This window comes from Caretta caretta, chromosome 1, assembly GCF_965140235.1.
Source record: "Caretta caretta isolate rCarCar2 chromosome 1, rCarCar1.hap1, whole genome shotgun sequence".
Taxonomy (NCBI): domain Eukaryota; kingdom Metazoa; phylum Chordata; order Testudines; family Cheloniidae; genus Caretta; species Caretta caretta.
Genome location: NC_134206.1, coordinates 38,122,876 through 38,142,102, shown reverse-complemented (window position 1 = coordinate 38,142,102; position 19,227 = coordinate 38,122,876). Strand labels below are relative to the sequence as shown.

At 46.6% G+C, this 19,227-nt stretch overlaps 2 protein-coding genes across 2 annotated transcripts in view; one reads left to right on the top strand and one right to left on the bottom strand.

Annotated features, from left to right (window-relative positions):
• DDX10 (DEAD-box helicase 10) overlaps positions 1-12,600 on the bottom strand; it is a 377,623-nt gene extending 365,023 nt beyond the window's left edge. The window contains exon 1 of the mRNA XM_048844745.2: positions 12,470-12,600. The gene's annotated coding sequence lies outside the window, so the exon portion shown is untranslated. The remainder of the gene's footprint in view (positions 1-12,469) is intronic.
• Positions 12,256-19,227, top strand: part of EXPH5 (exophilin 5) — a 51,800-nt gene continuing 44,828 nt past the window's right edge. The window contains exon 1 of the mRNA XM_048844723.2: positions 12,256-12,556. Within this exon, the coding sequence (XP_048700680.1) occupies positions 12,438-12,556 (119 nt within the window). The 5' untranslated portion in view covers positions 12,256-12,437. The remainder of the gene's footprint in view (positions 12,557-19,227) is intronic.

Below are 19,227 nucleotides of genomic sequence, written 5' to 3'. Positions count from 1 at the left end.
GTTCCGTCTATAGCCCCACCACAGTTAGGGAATCCCATTGCAGCAAAGCCATCCACTATGACCTGCACATTTCCCAGGGTCACTACCCTTGATATCAGCAGATCTTTGATTGCGTGGGCTACTTGCATCACAGCAGCCCCCACAGTAGATTTGCCCACTCCAAATTGATTCCCAACTGACCGGTAGCTGTCTGGCGTTGCAAGCTTCCACAGGGCTATCGCCACTCGCTTCTCAACTGTGAGGGCTGCTCTCATCTTGGTATTCATGCGCTTCAGGGCAGGGGAAAGCAAGTCACAAAGTTCCATGAAAGTGCCCCTACGCATGCGAAAGTTTCGCAGCCACTGGGAATCGTCCCAGACCTGCAACACTATGCGGTCCCACCAGTCTGTGCTTGTTTCCCGAGCCCAGAATCGGCGTTCCACAGCATGAACCTGCCCCATTAGCACCATGATGCATGCATTGTCAGGGCCCATGCTTTCAGAGAAATCTGTGTCCATGTCCTGATCACTCACGGGACCGCGCTGACGTCGCCTCCTCGCCCGGTATCGCGTTGCCATGTTCTGGTGCTGCATATACTGCTGAATAATGCATGTGGTGGTTAATGTGCTCCTAATTGCCAAAGTGAGCTGAGCAGGCTCCAGGCTTGCAATGGTATGGCGTCTGCACAGGTAACTCAGGAAAAAAGGCGCGAAATGATTGTCTGCCCTTGCTTTCACGGGGGGGGGAGGGAGGGAACGGGGGGCTGACGATATGTACCCAGAACCACCCGCGACAATGTTTTAGCCCCATCAGGCATTGGGATCTCAACCCAGAATTCCAATGGGCAGCGGAGACTGCGGGAACTGTGGGATAGCTACCCACAGTGCAACGCTCCGGAAGTCGACGCTTGCCTCGGTACTGTGGAAGCGCTCCGCCGAGTTAATGCACTTAATGCACTTTAGAGCATTTTCTGTGGGGACACACACACTCGAATATATAAAACCGATTTCTAAAAAACCGACTTCTATAAATTCGACTTAATTTCGTAGTGTAGACATACCCTGTGTTAGGCTTTTGCCGGGAACAGATCAGGAATGCAGCTCAGAACTTCTGTTAGTAAGTAATCTAGATAGAAATGCATTAGATTCCTTTTGTTTAATGGCTGGTAAAATACGCTGTGCTAAATGGAATGTATATTCCTGTTTTTGTGTCTTTTTGTAACTTAAGGTTTTGCCTAGAGGGATTCTCTGTTTTGAATCTGATTACCCTGTAAGGTATTTACCATCCTGATTTTACAGAGGTGATTCTTTTACCTTTTCTTTAATTAAAATGCTTCGTTTAAGAACCTGATTGATTTTTCATTGTTCTTAAGATCCAAGGGTTTGGGTCTGTGTTCACCTGTAAAAATTGGTCAGGATTTTTATCAAGCCTTCCCTAGGAAAGTGAGTGTAGGGCTTGGGGGGATATTTTGGGGGAAGACGTCTCCAAGTGGGCTCTTTCCCTGTTCTTTGTTTAACACGCTTGGTGGTAGCAGCATACTGTTCAAGGACAAGGCAAAGTTTGTACTTTGGGGAAGTTTTTAACCTAAGCTGGTAAAAATAAGCTTAGGGGGTCTTTCATGCAGGTCCCCACATCTGTACCCTAGAGTTCAGAGTGGGGAAGGAACCCTGACAAGTGTGCATGACTCCCACAGTTTTGTGTCCTTGCACTAGGGCTGCCCATAGTCTTTATGGGGTACATAGTCCTTACTCCGTTTGATCTCTTCTATAGGTATTAGGTGCTTGAAAGTGGGCAGAGAGGGACAAAGTGAGGGCAGGGCCATGCCACTACGCACACACTGCATGAGTCACAAGAGCTGGCATCATTTGGTAATGTATATTGATTTACTTCATTGTATCCCTCTCTCCCCACTCTTCATACATCATTTGCCTTCTTAGACTGTAAACTCTTCAGAGCAGAGACTATTTCCTTAATATTTGATTGTACAGCACCTAGCACAATGGGGCCTGATGGTGCTACTGTGATATAATAATAATGGGTGGGGTGGGACTGTCTTTCCAGGATGCACTGCCTGAGACCCTTCAAGAAGAACATTGGCTGATTCAATTAACTGGCTAGATCAATTTATGGCTGCTTTGTATCACCAGAATGGCACAAAAGCCAGAGCATGTTGGTGAACCTGGCCCTGTATTTCCTTCTGATATTTCACATTCTGGTCTTGTTACATTTAGTTTGTTCTTATGAAATGGTCCTTCCTTTACATAAGAAATAAATCCAGGATAATTTAGATTATGGAAGAGTGTTTGTAGCAGGGCCATGTCTTCTGGTTTCTCTGCAGATTGTGAGGTATGAAAACTCAGATGGACCTCTCATTTTCGAAGGAGATGTTCCTGACTATCTTTCTACTTTGTTTGGGGCTGAAGATCAAGATCACTACAATATGATTGGCCATTTATAAAGGAAGCTGGGTCTTGATACTCATGTCTTTTGGTAGGAGTCCCGAGGGAGATGGTGAAGAGCATTAGACACCAAAGAGGATAGATTTTCCCTAGGAAAATCTGTCTCCACACATATCTTTCCATATTGTAAGGACCTGTAGACAGCTGAGACTCCAAAGCACCAAGTTAGGTGGTACCAGCTGGTCCTCATGTGTAAATGAGCAGAAGTCCTATCATGTTTAAACCTCTTACCGTATGACAACTATTATAGCCAACCTGTATTCTCGCTTTTGTGTTGTTTTCTGTGAACTAGGTCTTATTCTCCCACCTGCTATGGAGATCTTGATCAGCGCTAGTTGAAAATATTAGTATTGTAGCTGGGGAATTATCTCTTTTCTATGGCTATAATTTTTAATTAAGATGGAAATTTTCAAAGGCACTGAGATTTGGGTGCCCAATGCCCATTCAAACTAATGGAAACTGGCCCTCCAAATCGCCTGCACAGTTCTGAAAATCCGATTCTAAGTGCCTGTACTATTCCTGGAGGAATTCTGCACCAACAAATTAAAAATTCTGCACACAATATTTTAAAATCCTGCAAAATTCTGCAGTTTGTCAAAATAACAATGTAATCATGCTGCTTTCCAGGGTGGATAAAAATCAATGATTTGTTTTATTTAAATCGGATTTTTTTGATAAAATGCTTTTTGAGGAAAAAACCTATCTAAAGATAAAGATATATCTTTGAGCTATAATGTCTCAGATTCATAGATACTAAGGTCAGAAGGGACCATTATGAACATCTAATCTGACCTCCTGCACAACACAAGCCACAGAATCTCACCCACCCACTCCTGCGAAAAACCTCACCTATGTCTGAGCTATTGAAGTCCTCAAATCATGGTTTAAAGACTTCAAGGAGTGGAGAATCCTCCAGCAAGTGACCCATGCCCCATGCTACAGAGGAAGGCAAAAAACCTCCAGGGCCTCTTCCAATCTGCCCTGGAGGAAAATTCCTTCCTGACCCCAAATATGGCAATCAGCTAAACCCTGAGCATATGGGCAAGATTCACAAGCCAGATACACAGAAAATTCTTTCCTGGGTAACTCAGATCCCACCCCATCTAACATCCCATCACAGGCCATTAGGCCTATTTACCATAAATATTTAAAGATCAATTAATTACCAAAATCATGTTATCCCATCATACCATCTCCTCCATAAATTTATCAAGTTTAATCTTAAAGCCAGATAGATCTTTTGCTCCCACTGCATCCCTTGGAAGGCTATTCCGAAACTTCACTCCTCTGATGATTAGAAAACTTTGTCTAATTTCAAGTCTAAACTTCCTGGTGGCCAGTTTATATCCATTTGTTCTTGTGTCCTCATCATGGAATAGGGATTATAAATTCTAATTCTATAGTATGAGACAATATATTCATGTAATTGTAGGCACCCTTTACTAGAGGGGCCTCTGAACTTTATTGGGAGTGTTGCAGGGGAAAAGCCTGTGTGCTGTAATCTAGCCTAAGAGATGACAACTCCCATGATGCCTTGGGGAAAGACTGGGGGACTTTCTCGTGCAGGGAGAGCAGGCAGTAGGCTCCATTTTGGGAAAGGAGTGAGATTGCTGCTGTGGAGCTCTGTCCATACCAAAAGCTGCTGCCAGGAAGCCAGAAGCTGCTGCTGAGAGCCTGCAGGGGCTTTGATCGAGCAGGGAGCCTCAGAGGCTGTTGATGGCTTCACTGGAGTCAGGGCAGAGACTATTGCTGTGCCTAGAGCTGACTGAGTTGAGCCTGCAGTGAAGGCCTGGGAGTAACCCCCACTTTGGTTTGGAAAAGTACTTGCAAGGGAAGGGGCACAGCACAGAGATTGAGTCTGAGGAGAGGCAGAGTGATCTTCCCACCAAACCAGGACCCAGAGCTGCTGCCATTTGGTGGAGCCAGCTCCAATCATCAGAGGAGTTGTGCCTTGGCTGGATTGATGCACAGAACCAACAGAGTGCTGTCTCCAACTGCAGATCTCCCAGCGCGCCCACGCAAGCAAGAGTCTGGGACTCTGAAATCAAGAGGAGTGTACACTCTGGAGTGAGGTACGTGGTGGCAGTGTAAATGCCAGTTAGATAAGTTTCATTTATCACTGTATAATATATTGGTTAATTGATTTTATTCAACTGCCCCTGTGGCTTTCAGTTAGTAGTGACATTTAATCTGAGTCTGTTATACCCTGTTTTTTAAATTGTTAAGTAAAGGAGTATTAGTTTTAATTTAAGTATATTGGATGTATGTTATTTATCATTGGTATTTGAGTTATACCCATGCCCCAGGTTGTTATTACTGAATTATTGAAGGGATTTATTATTGGATTGAAGGGATTTATTATTTATTATTTATTTATTATTGAAGGGATTTATTCCTGGAGGTTCCCAAGGCATGCGACTGAGTGTGTACAGGGGCCAGCCAGCTGGAGGCACTGCCAATTTTAACTTCCTTTAGGAGTAAAGGGACTGCAGCAGAGGATTCCCACTTATCCAGTATCACCACTGGGATACTCAGGATCTCCTTTAATGTCAACAACATCAGGCACCCAGGCGAGTGTTGCCTGCTCCCAAGTAACACAGGGAAGAAAAGTGGGGGGGTGGGGGAGAGGTGGTCACAATGTTTAAGAAAAATTTTGTGAATGAGTTACACTCGTTCATGGATTAGGGACCCAATTTTATGGGGTTCCAGGGGATTCTGTATAGATTATTTAGGTTAATCTTTCTATCTACCCCCTGGGACTCAGTGCTCAGTCTAGAAGATACCATCAGAAATGCTTAGTTTTGCAGTTCTCAAACTGTAGATTTGGGTCTCCAGAGATAACATGCTTGTTAATAGCAAAAATGTTTTCAAATAAATAAAATATAGAGGTGAGAAATAACAGACCTCAGCCCTATTGTCCCTCTGCAAATTTGTATACACACAGTCCCTTACCTCTCTCTAAAAGTGCAAAGTTTCAAAAAGTTCAATGAATAGAAGATTGTTGTGAGTGGAATAGATCTGGACAAGGAGAAGAAGTCTGGAGATAAACGTGAGAAGGGAGGGACAGGCATTAAAAACAAAAGTGAAACTGTTTGAGCAGAATATTCCAAAAATCTTGAGGTCTTGCTAAGTGTAGCCTTCATTAATTTGAGCTCTACCATACCATTCTCTCACTAGAAGGGAATATCTGTAATGGCAGCAGGCTGTAAAAGAGACCCAGTTTCGGAATATTTTAATGAAGTTCCTCTACCTGTAGGAAAGACAGGCATGCATGCAAAATGCAAACAGTGCAACAAAGAAATGCAAGGCCTTGTTGCCTAAGTGAAACAACATCATGAGAAGTGCTCCTTCTCAGGAGGAAGCTGCACTGAAGATGATGAAAGGAACATGTCTGAACATACAGGATCTTCAGGTTGGTAAATTTTTTTATTTCATACTTCTTTCTGAAGGCCTGTCTTCTTTCTGGACTATTCTTGAATTCTCATGTTTGAGCAAAAAAAAAAAAAAGATAGTACCATAGAGTAACAACTATAATTTTAGATGCAGTTGTGATAAAAAATAAATAGTTGAAATAGGCAGATCTTCCTTTTACAATTTCACCTTTAAAGTAGTACTGAGTGTCAGTGAATGCAATGACTTCAGTGTTCCAGAAATAAAGGCCAATGTTGTTGAAATTGTAAAATACTTCCGTAACAACCACTTTGAAGCAGCTGCTCTGAAAAAAGTGGGAGGAACCAAGCTAACTCTCCCACAAGTCATGCGATGGAACTCAGTAGTGGACTGTTTTGAGCACTATATCAAGAACTGGCCTAATCTGTTGACAGTTTGTGAACAAAACGTGAAAATATAGATGGCACCATCACAGCCAAAGTTCTCAACATTAGGCTTAAGAGAAATGTTGAACACAGGCTGAATACCCTGAAGCCTATTTCTGTAGCCTTGAACAAAATGCAGGGAAATAGCTGTTTTATTACTGACACTGTTGAAATTTGGAAGGAACGGAGTGAGATCTTAAAAAGAGAACTATGCAATGACAGAGTTAAATTACAAGCATTAAAAAAAAACAAATGGGACAAGCACTAGTTCCAGCTCATTTTCTTGCAAATATTCTCAATACTCAGCACCAGGGTAAAATCTTAACTGCTGAAGAAGAGGAGTTGGCTATGACATGGACATCCTGCAATCATCCCTCCATAATGCCAACTATAATAAACTTCAGAGCTAAGGGAGAACCATACAGTAAATATGTTTGCTGATGATGTTTTAAAGAAAGTCACACCAGTGAACTGGTGGAAGTCACTTAAGCACTTGGATTCAGAGACTGTTGAAGTGATCTCACTTTTAACAGTGGTAGCAACTTCAGCTGGTGTAGAAAAAACATTTTCTTCCTTTGGACTAATTCATTCCAAACTGAGAAATCATTTGGGACCTGAAAAAGCAGGAAAGCTTGTTTTTCTTTTCCAAATTATGAACAAACAGGAAAATGAAGGTGAAGACGACCGAGTTAGCTGCGGAAGCCAATATTTTAAGTTTTCTCTTGTTGACCTGACTGACACAGTCAATTTAAATGAAATATTTTTTTTAAATTATTTTAGTTAAAAACAATTTTAACAAAACAAACCTGATTTTATAAAACTTGAATGTTTAACTAAATTCAAATTTTCATATGCTTGTTTTGTTAAAATATGTTTGCTGCTGAAGAAAAAAATCCAGAATACATAACGTTGTTGTTTTAGTTAAATAAAAGAATTTAAATATCTGTCTGGTGATTTTCTCCTCCTAATACAGCCTGACAAGAAAATCCTCCAAATATTAATTATTAACCTGTTGAACTGCAGATAGATATTTATGAAGTCATTGGGAGGTGAACTGCTTCAATTACCTTTGGTAAATTAAATAACCAAACAATCTTTCATTTTCTGATATAGCTGTAAAACTAATCTGAAAAGTTTTCAAAATAAATCACATTAAAAATGTATAGTGTGTACCTTCTAAAAATGAAACCTACATCTGTCTCTGAGTTGTGAAGAATATGTATTAAGGCTATAACAACCAACAAAAATGCACTTTTATGTAGAAATCCATGATTAAACAGAGTCTTCCTGACTAGTGATTTAAATCAAATCCACCCTACTGCTTTCATTTATTTAGGTAATTTATTTAAACTACAATACAATAGATGGAGAATGGGTGTGAGGAGCATTGGAGGAAACAGTAATGTAGCTAGGTTTGACCCTTTATTTCTAGTTATTAGTCAACAAATACATGCAGCCATCTACTCAGTGTTGCTCATAGGCAACTGAAGAGCAAGTGGCAGCTGGGAGATCAAACTCCCAATTTATATTGGCTACTGACCAGCACCAGAAAGATGAATAGCAAACAGTTTATGGAGCGCATTTTTTTTCAGTCCAAAAATGTAGACCAGTTCTAATTGCTAAAGCACTGTAAGCATTTATAAGGCTGTACTCTCCTTTACACCACTGTGGCAATGTAAAGAAGCCTTAAAACTTTTACATCAGTTTTATACTCGAGGGAATTCACAAAAGCAATGGGAACAATTCACTAAGCAGGCAGGCTGCTACATTCTGCTCTGCCTGAGGGACAGAGCCTGCCGCATGCCTACCTCCTCAGAAATACCCCGAAGCCTTGCCCATCTACGCTAAGTGTGGCGCAATAAATGAGAGGGACAGTGTTTCTCTCTCTCTCTCACACGTACAACTGCCCAATCCCCCTCCACTGGTGGTGGTGATTTGATTCTACTGGCTGTTCCGGGCGCCCAAACCGCTCTGCCTGTGCTGCTGGGGAGGGGCATGTGACCGCTCTTGCAGCTTCCCTGTCAGAAGTCATTTTTCTGCAGGAAAGCAAAGAAATTTGCAGGGGACATGAATTCTGCATGCACACTGTGATGCAAAATTCCCCCAAGAGCACTGTACTCAAAACTGTATAAGACGCACAAAGAGGCAGCCCTGTTGGGAGAAGCCTGCAATCGATATAGGTAAGACAATACAAATCAGATACAAAATGCACTGCGAAGGGTAGTGTTGTCCAGATGATAGGGCACTGGACTGGGAGCCAGGAGAGCTGGGTTTCTGAATCTGCCACTGATGTACTGTATTACATAGGGCAAGTCACTTCACTGGTTTCCCCTCCCATGCTTTCTTTGTCTTGCCTAGGTGTAAGCTCTTTAGAGCTGGGTCTGTCTTTGATTATAAACACATACAGTGCCTAGCACAAAGGAACCACCAATAAATAATAGCAGTAGTAAAGTGAGACCCAAATGATGGGCCTATCTTAAAGTGTAGGGGGGTGTGAGATTAATTTGTCTTTTAATGGGTAGGATGATCAAACTGATATTGACCTGGGTCAGCACTGGAAGGATTTATTTCAAACAAAATGAGAAGTTTAAAAAAAATTCAGTGTAGACTGAAAGATGTCATATTTATATTTTGTGACCCTTTTCACTATGATTTAATGTATGGGGTTAATTAAACTTGCCTGTACTTAATCCGCATGGTAACTCACACAGTAATTAGTTCAGCAGGAACAGACAAGATTCTACAGTTCTTCAAAAACTCAGGGCCAATTGCTACAAGAATCAACTGCTGCATATTTCCCTACATTCTCTAACAATATTTCACCATCTGTAAAGAGCCCCTTGGGCTTTTTGTGTTTCCACCACTTGAAAACCTTTATTGAGGATGGGTGAGGCTAACCCCTCCCACAGCACAGCAGTCTTTGTAAAATGGAGCTAAGTTTTCTGGAGAACCTGTCCTGTAATTACAAATATATGCATTAGCATCCTGCGTAGTGGTCCCCGATGATACCATCGCTAAGGGTCATGTAGTGTGTCATCCAGCTCATCACAGGCTATTCTTCCAGCCGTCCAGGTCATTGTGCTGAACACAAGGGACGATTTTAAAGGAAGCATTACTATGATTTTACATAACATATGCTAACTCAAAACTATGGTAAAAGCTTTTAGAGTGTGTATCCTGTCTTGAGACTGTGCCATTCAAATTAAAGAGAAGAGCTTTCTAAAAATAGGAAGCTTCCTGGGATACCCCTTGTATTGTTTGTAAACATATGTAATGGGCTGGGGGTGCCATAGTGCTTTGTACTTTAAAAATACATAGTTAAGATTATATAGACTAGATTAAGTGAGACAGGCAGACAGAGTCTTACCACCAAATAAGAATATTTTGCTCTACTTTTACACTATTCCCTCAACAGAATACGTATTTATAAAAGGTACTTTTAAATTTAAAAAATGCTCTTCAGATAAAACTTTTCATCCCCAAGACCTGTATGGAGGCTAACACAAGGTTCAGGAGAAAAAAGCTTTTCTTAAATATCAGATGAACTCAGTGGAGAGATTCCCATTGACTTCATAGGGCTTTGGATCAGTCCTACAGGGAGTATATAGGGCCCATGCCCCCAGCACTAACGCAGCTAGGGTTCAGGCCATCATGCCCAACCTGTGACATCAGGACCAGCTGTAGTCCATGAGACCTAAGCAGTGGCCCTAGAGGATGACTGCATTCAGAACAAGGGGTTAGCTGAATTAAGAGTGGGAAGTGTGCTTCCTGAACTGAGCATGGCGATTTTTAAACTGAAGTGTTCAAATCAAATTGCTGTGGCACAGCACTGCCACCTTTTTTGGCTTCCCTGCTGCCACAGGAGCAGCTCTGGCGTGAGCCAGGAATACTCTGAGCAGCTGCTGTCCCTACCTGCTGCAGATGCTCAGTTCAAGGAGCTTCTGCTAACAGTCTGATGCCTTTTAGGGAGGGGAAGGAGGAAACAGCATCTGTATCTGATCCACTGCCCATTTCCCTGCCAGGCTGTGGAAACTGTAGGAAGAGCAGGATAGGAGCTCAACTGGCTCTGAAAACTTATAAAGTATTGACTGTGGCTCTTTGGCCCTTTTGAAATAACTCATTAGGCCTCCAGGCTGAGAAGGCTGGACAGGAACAGAAGTAGAAAAAATTAGACAGGGAGCTTAATGTCAAGAGATTCCAGGACCAAATCCTGTACCAAACTCACTCAATACAGTGAGTTAGCAAGCAGCAAGCCTTGTGTGGAACTACAGCACTCTATCTTGCCCCACATCAATTTGCTGTGTAGACAAGCCCTTAGACTACTGGGTTCTTGAAGAGCTTCTGTCTCTGGGGAAGATTCTGTCTTCCTTCCCTTTCCCCTGACCTCTTCTGCTAAGCATCGTCAAGCTGATCTTTGATGACATTTTGATCACTGTCACATACGCGGTCTTGGCATCATCTCTCCTGATGTCAGGAAACAGGGTTGCTCTTCAGACCAGACAAGGGATGCCAGGAACTACACCAAAGCAAAGAGCCTCCTGAAAGCTATCATAGCTACTCTGCTCCGAGGTCCTTATTTTCACCAGCACCACGGGGTCTCCTGTTGGAGGTGCATTTTTCAAACAGCACTCACTTCAATATACTGAGAAGAGCAAGCCCAGCTGCACCAAGCTCATTGCAATTTCTATGGCACTTGCAATGCTTCCCACATTTTGCCATCTTCAGTGCGCGCATTTTTCCTTTTGAAAACTGATGGCTGGAAACTGCATCCACGCTCCTGCCGATGGCTGCTGTGACTGCGCCTGCAATTTAGCCCCAATTTAAAAACTTGATAATATTTCAACCAAAGGATAAAAACTAAGGATAATATATTCTTACCTTGATACATACAATGCTGGAGCATCAAAATTATTTATATGATGCTGCTCCACAATAAGAGCCATCAGAAATTAGACCAAAACAAAAGTTATTTGTGTTGTTATAATACTTAGCAATTAACAAGCCTTGATTCTCCACTGCTTTGCAGCCTGTGAAATCACTCACACCTGTGCTACGTGTCAAATGCTCCTGCCTACTTTCTCTGTAAATGGAAAATTCAGATTTAGTAGCATTTTGCCCTCTCTTTATGCAGGTATCAATAATTATTAGTGTTTACTGTAGCAAGATGGGGGTCCCCATTACACCGGATACTGCCAGTGCTTAATCTGTAGTGAAAGAGGTGCTGGGGCTCAAGCAATTTTTTTTTTTTTACTTTAGTAACTGACACGACAAGCTCAAATTAAGCACTGATCACTGCCCTGAAGAGTTTTCAATTTAACCAGACCAGAGCCGCATGGGAAACAGAGGCCCGGACAGCTCAGTGATTTCCCCACGGTCACAAGGCCAGGCATTAGAAGCCATGTCTCCTGACTCCCATTCCTGTGTGGGGCTCCCCCCTGTAAGTGATAACACAAAGTCCACATCTTCCCATTCCCTTGCAGCCCTTAATTAAAAACCGCACAACAACGCTGCGAGCCAGGGCTGACTTATCACCCCCATTTTACAGCGAAGGGCACAGCCCCAAACAGGTCACGCAGGGATCTGAACGGAGCTGGCCAGGGAGTGTGTGTTTCCCCGTAGCCCAGGGCTCCTCCTTACTGCAGCGCAGGTCTCTCTCCGGCAGTGTGTTTCCTGCAGCCCCGGGGCCACCTGGTTCCAGCGCTAGCTCCCTCTACCTTTGTAAAAAAGGCCAGACTCCCCCGGCTCAGACCCCCTCACCCAGGTCTCGACAAAGCCCCTCCGGCCAGGCGGCCCCTTCCCGCCAAAGGCCGAACGCGGGCCCAGGCTCAGGGCAAACCTTTGCCTCGAACTCAGCCTCGCCCCCGGCAGCCCTCAGCGACTGACCTCGAGCGCGGCTTAGCCACCTTGGGACCGGGCCCGCCCCTGCGCACACGGGATTGGTCCCGGCGCCCCGCTCAGCCGCTGGCGCCCCGCCGGGGTTCGCTCCGCGGGCCGTCACTCACGCAGGTGTGGGCCAGGCCCAGGCCCCCAGGTGCAGGCGGTGCCCGGCCCCCGTGGGACTTGGTGCTTCCCGCAGGCTGGGGCCGGCCGCTGGGCGGGGCAGGAGCCTGGCAGGGCCCGGAGCGACGGGGACGGGGACGGGGACGGAGCCGGTCCCCTAGCCCAGCCCAGCCCGTGCGCGGCGATGGCTGGTGCCCCGCGCGAGCTCGATCTCACCTTCCTCAGCGAGCAGGAAGCCCGGCAGATTTTCCAGGTGCTGGAGCGGGACGCGGAGCTGAAAAGGGCCGAGCGGGACCGGATCAGGTAGGAGGCGTCGCTCCTGATCCTGGCGGGCTGCTCCCTACCCCCCTACCCCGGGTGGTCCGGGTTCCCGTCCCGCCTCCCCGGCGAGCGAGGCTGGGCTGCGTTGAGTGTGTCAGACCCTCGTGCCCGCAACGAGCGGCCCTGGCTCTCCCAGGCTGGGGGCACGGCGGGCGTGTGGGTGGCCGCCATGGGCTGGGGGGGGGGGCAGTGCAGCTTGTTAGGCCGTCTTTGTTTGTGTGCGTGTCGGCAGGGGGAGGCGGCAGCTCCCCAAGTCTCCCCGCAAAGCGGACAGGTTACTGGGAGCCAGATGCTCCTGCCCCATGCGGGAGGATTTAGCAGCAGCTCTGGAGACACAGCAACGGGCTGGGTAAGAAGCGTGTGTGTCTGTGGTGAGTGGGGCACCGAGGGCTCAGCCGGGTCCCCCTCTTCCTCCCCCTCTCCCAACAGGGGAGGCCGTTCTGTCTCTTAACCTGCCAGGGACACAGGGTGTTGGCTGAAGGTTGATTCCTGGTGGAGCAGCGGGGATGGCATGAATACTTTAGAAGAGCTGTAAGGAAATGAGCCATGACAGCTGTGACAGTCTCAGGCACATTCCAGATTGACTTTTGGCACCTCTCCAAAACCAAAGTACAGGCCTCCACTGACTGAAACAGATAATAAGGTGACTCACCACTAGCTCACCCGTTTGATTTCATCCCAGGTCAGTGATGGCTGGGAGTGACCTAGGTGGGTGGCCTCAGTCCAGTTCCTAATGGACAGGTGTATACATCCTATAACCACCAACACTGGTTACTTGTTGCCAGTCCAAGCAGTGGCCAAGCACTGAACAGAAATAGCCGGTGATCCTTAGAGGTACGGTGCGTCCAGGTCAGATTTGAGGTGCTGGTGCTGCACCTGTTCTCCAGGGCTCTCCCTCTGGCATCTTTTATGAGCATGACATTCACTTAAACTTTAAAAGGAAGGCAAAGGTCATCTGAAATGAAGCACCTCAGCAGACTGGACTTGCCTGACATATTGCAGGGGGCTTGGTTAAGCACATGGGAGTAAATTCAGGACCGACTTATAGCGTGTGTAACCCCAGTGAAATCCAAGGTTTTCCTCTGAATGGGAGCTCCTACTGAATCCATTGTTTCCAGTTAGCGTTTGCCTTTCTTCAATCATTAGCTAGTTTCTGCAAAAAGAACAGAAGTACTTGTGGCACCTTAGAGACTAACGAATTTATTAGAGCATAAGCTTTCGTGGGCTACAGCCCACTTATGTTCCATTCTATGCATCCGATGAAGTGGGCTGTAGCCCACAAAAGCTTATGCTCAAATAAATTCATTAGTCTCTAAGGTGCCACAAGTACTCCTGTTCTTTTTGCAGATACAGACTAACATGGCTGCTACTCTGAAACCTAGCTAGTTTGTGTGATTTTCCCTATTATGATAAGATAGGGAGGGGAAGATTGGCCAGGCATGACTGTTTGCAAGGCTGGAAACGTTGTGGGTAGAAATGTTGGCCAAGATTTTTGAAAATGGGCACCTAAAGTGAGGCTCTAAGTCCACAATTAGGCATATAAATAAGCTTTTCAAAAGGGCTGAGTACGCCTATTGAATTCAATAGACTTATACCTGCCACCAAGTCTGAATTTGGTCCTACATCTCTATATATATGGTTCTGTTTTTCTCTTTATGCAAAGGCTAGTCAAGTAAGCTTAATACATAATGGGGTATTTCTACTGATAGATTGTTGAGCTAGAGGTCTACTTTTAAATTTCAATTAAGTTAGCCTTAGAATGTAAGCTGAGCAGAAGAGTGGAAATAGCCTCTTGTGGTTAAGGCACTGGACAGGGATCTGGGTTAAATTACTGGCTCAACCAGAGTCTCTGTGTGACCTTGGGCAAGTCACTTAATCTATCTGTGCCTCAGTTTCCGGCCTGAAAAATAATAAATCTTCACTTTTCACTCCCTGGAAGTGACCAGCATGTCCCTGCTGCTCCTAGGCAGAGGGGCCAGGGGGCTCTGCACGCTGCCCCTGCCTGCAGACACCACCCCGCAGCTCCCATTGGCTGCAGTTACCAGCCAATGGGAGCTGGAGAGCCAGCACCTGGCCTTCCTTCCCCCTAGTAGCTGCAGGGACATGCTTCTGGGGAGCTGCGCGGAGCTGGGTAAGAAGCCTGCCAACCCTGCCAAGCCTCCCACACGCTCCCCCCAGCACGGGTCCTGGGCCATGCGCTGCTGCATGCCGCCTCCCAAACACCCACAGTGTCCCCGGACTGTCCTCCCCCAAGCATCTGTGGCCCCCTGGACCAAGTTTTAATTAGGGGTATATAGTACAAGTCATGGGCTGTGAATTTTTGTTTAGTGCCTGTGATCTGTCCATGACTTTTACTAAAAATACCAGTGCAGGGGGCCATGGAGCCCATTTAGATTGTTTCCCTGTAATGGGGTTTGTGAGGTAGAACTGTGCAGGTCTGAGGTATCCACCTAACTAAACAGATCCACTGACCCTTTTGTAGGAGTCTGTTGAATGCAAGCTTCTCAAGGCAGGGAGCTGTTTGTGATACCCTTCATGTGATTATACAGTGCCACACACACTGAAAGTGCTATAGAAATAATAAATAACAAAAATTATTTAATTATGTCTGTTTCTAACAAATGTTTGTGCCCGTGAAAAGACTGTCTTCATTGGGATAAAAATATCATATCAGTTAGTGCACAGAAAACTGGGGTGTAAATCTGCAGTGCACTAGTTTGCCGTGCACTAACTGGCCATGTGGATTCTGCTACCATGCACTGAAAGTTCCCTAGTACAGTTTGAAATACTCCTGAATGGGATCAGATTCTAGCCCCCTCGGGGCCGCACCCTAGAGTGCCGTCAGGTAAGGGATGGCATTATCTGGTGTCAGCAACACCATAGAATGGAGCTAGGGGAAGGAGAAGTGGGGCTGTTACCTTCTCCATTGAATGGCTAGAGCAGGTCTGAAGTCAGGCCAGGCACACCCACAGGCTGCCTTTCCAGTCATCTCTGGAGGTGAAGAAGATTTGCTTCAAATTGTCTGAGCACAGGCTCTGCCTCAGTACAGATAACAACCTCCACCAGTGGAGTGGCACCAGGGGCCTAAGTGGAGAAAGCTAAGGCAGAGGGAGTGAGGAGATGGCCAGTGAGTCCTTTAAAAGAAGCAGGTCTGTAACCTGGCAAGGTGGGAGCAGGCTCCCTGTTCATTATCACAAGGACCAGGGAAAAAAAGCTTGGAAGTACAGCAGAGGACCCATGGGCAGGTATTGAATTTATTTACTAGGAAGAGCCCCAAATTGTTTAGGTAGTTGATCTTATTTGGGAGCTTATATAGACCCAATTACTACAGTATCTGAGCACCTCACAGCCTTTACGTTTTTATCACCACGACATCCCAGTGAGGTAGGGAAGTACTATTATCCCCATTTTACAGGTGGGGAACTGAGGCACAAAGATAAGGCTCAGCTCCACAGAGGTACTTAGGTATGTAAGCCCCAGAGATAAACATAAGTCCCAGTTTTGGCTCCACTGGGATCCACAAAACTTCAGCCAAATCCGGTCACTAAACTCCTAAACTCACACAGAGTTTTCAGGGTAAAAGTTCCCCAGCTGCCCCCTTCTGAGCACATGTGTAACCCACACACCTTCTGGGTGTGGTGTCGTGTCCCATCTAGTGGAACCGAGACCACTTAGAGCAGGGTGGGCAACATTGTGGCCCGAAGGCCACATCTGGGTATGGAAATTGTATGGTGGGCCATGAACGCTCACGAAATTGGGGTTGGAGTGCCGGGAGATGTAGCTCAAGGGCGGGATCCAGGTGGGGCTTACCTCAAGCAGCTCCCAGAAGCAGTGGCATGTCCCCCCTCTGTTTCCTACGCAGAGGCGCTGTTCCATCTGCAGGCACCACTTCTGCAGCTCCCATTGGCTGCGGTTCCCGTCCAATGGGAGCTGTGGGGGCAGCGCTTGGGCTAGCGTGCCAAGCAGAGCCCCCTGACTGCCCACGTGCATAGGAGCCGGAGGTAGGGACAAGCCGCTGCTTTCGGGAGCCGCGCAAAGCAGCCTCCGACCCCACTCCCCGGCTGGAGCTCAAGGGCTGGATTAAAATGGTTTGCGGGCCAGATGCAGCCCATGGGCTGTGGTTTGCCCACCCCTGATCTAGAGAGAGAGATTAATGAGTTTGCTCTACAGACTTAGCTAACTGCCAGTTGGCTTTTAGCTCATGCGGTAGAGGTTCATGCACTAAGCTCCAGAGGTCCCCTGTTCGATCCTGCCCACTGATGACCAGGGTCAGCATTACACATGTACTACTGCCTTCCACCTAAGCTGCAGAGCGATCCATGAGCTAGGGAAGCAAGTCATTTGGCTGTCTAAATTGCCTACAGGCCTGTGACAGGTTTCAATCGGTCCTCCAAGCCCCTAGGGGGCGATGGAGAGCTATGGTCCCACTGGCAGGCCTTAGTCACACCTTTCGGGCACTGGGGAATTAGTGGGAAAGGTGCGCCGGCCCGAGTCTGCAGCGCGCGGCCCCCCCCCCCCCCCCCCCGGGCAGGGGGGAGCGCCGGCCCGAGTCTGCAGCGCGCGGCCCCCCCCCCTCCCCCCGGGCAGGGGGGAGCGCCGGCCCGAGTCTGCAGCGCCCCCCGGGCAGGGAGGAGCGCCGGCCCAGGGCCCTGACAGTGGCGGGAGCCAAAGGTCCCGCCGCTCGGTCAGCGGGGGGCCACCCATACCCGTTGACCAAACACACCCACTCCATGGTGCAGTCCTGCCCCTGGGCTACCTCCTACCCGGTCTCTCAAGCGGGTCTCTCCGGTCCCTCCAGCTGGTCTGGGTATTCTGCTGGTGGCTGCTCCAGCTCCCCCTCTGTGTCGGACTCACGCTGGCCTGGGCTACAGCCAGGCCCCTCCGGATACTCAGCGGCTGGCAGTCCTGGTCGCCACAGGCCTTCCTCCTGCTCAGCTTCCTCCTAGGTCGGCAGCAGGATCGTGAGGGAACAGCCTGTGTCTGTCTCCCACCCTGATGCTCTCCTTACTGGGCAAAGGGCCCCGCCCTTTGTACTTCCTGTCCCACCCCTCCCCTTCCGGGGATTGGCGTAAGCTTGGTCTGGCCCCGCCCACTCAGGCTGAGAGGGTGGCTCTTTACCCTTGGGTTCGGAGGGGAGCCACCCTGGCTCCCAACAAGGCCCAATCCAGTGGGTGTGCTCAGAGGCCACCTACCAGATTGGATCCCATTCAAAATCATCATTGTGGTAGGGCTGCCAGTGACCTTGTAACTAGGCTTTGCAGAATTCAGGGTTTTTAAAATAATTTTGATGGATAATAATGTTTTGTTTTTAAAGATTATCATTTTAAATTTTCACAGTTCTGGCAAATTATAGAGGGAGTCAGACAATTATTTAATGACAGATGTTGAGATTCAAAAAGTTAGTTTTATAACTGCTAAAACTCAAATTGTCAACATCACATGTCAAAATATACAAAGTAAATATCTTTAGATCTGCAAATTATACTCGTTTCTACTATTCAGTTACTAGTCCATTTGTAACAAGCCGAATTCAAAAATCTAAATCACTTTGGATTTTTACTCTAATAAATTCTCAGATTGGCATAGGCCCTGGGTTTTGTTTTGTCTTTTGCCTTCCTCTGCAGCATGGGTCACTTGCAGGTTTAAAGTAGTGTAAATGGTGGATTCTCTGTAACCTGAAGTCTTTAAATCATGATTTGAGGACTTGAGTAACTCAGCCAGAGTTCAGGGGTCTATTATAGGAGTGGGTGGGTGAGGTTCCGTGGCCTGCGACATGCCGGAGGTCAGACTAGGTGATCATGATGGTCCCTCCTGGCCTTTGTCTAACTGCTCAGGCAGCATTTTTCTTACTTTTCCTATCTGTACATTTCGATTATTATTGATGGAAATATTTTTTCGTTGGCCTGGGTGTGTATGGTGAAATTAACATTACCAACATTTATCAAATAAAAGTCTAATCCATCCAAGCCTATTTATCCGTTTTAGCCGTCATTAGAGCACTCACCTGGGATATGGGAGACCCTGGTTTAATTCCCCCCTCTCTGTCAGGTGGGAGAAAGGATTTGAACGGGGTCTCGACCTTTCAGGAGGTGCTTTAACCACTGAGGTACTAGCTATTCTGATGGGGGAAGGGGATTCCCTCAGTCTCTCCTGCTGAAATGTTCCACTGTGAATACAAAATGAAAGAATCTTTGGAGCAGGGGAACTAGACCTAGGATCCGTTGCCTTCCAGGTGGATGCCCTAACCACTGGGTTACAGAGTTATTCCTGCTCTTTTTCTTGCTCTCTCTCTCTCTGTGGCCCAAATGACTGTTCCACAGTGGATCAATACTTAAATAATCATTGGGCCAGAGAGAGCAAGAATGAGACTGTACCCCAGTGGTTAGGGAATTCAGCTGGGAGACCCCAGGTCCAGTCCCCCTTCTCCTACCACTCTTCCATTATTTAGCTACGCTCAAACAGCTTCAGCAGGAGAGACTGAGAAAGCTCCACATTAAAATATTCCATAACTCCATGGTTAGAAAACCCTCCTGAGAGGCAGGAATTGAACCTGTGTCTCTAACCACTGGACTGAAAGTTATACAGTGCGTACCACCATCACCACTTCCTCTGGCCACGTGTGGAACAAGGCAAGCACCTAACTCATTCCCACA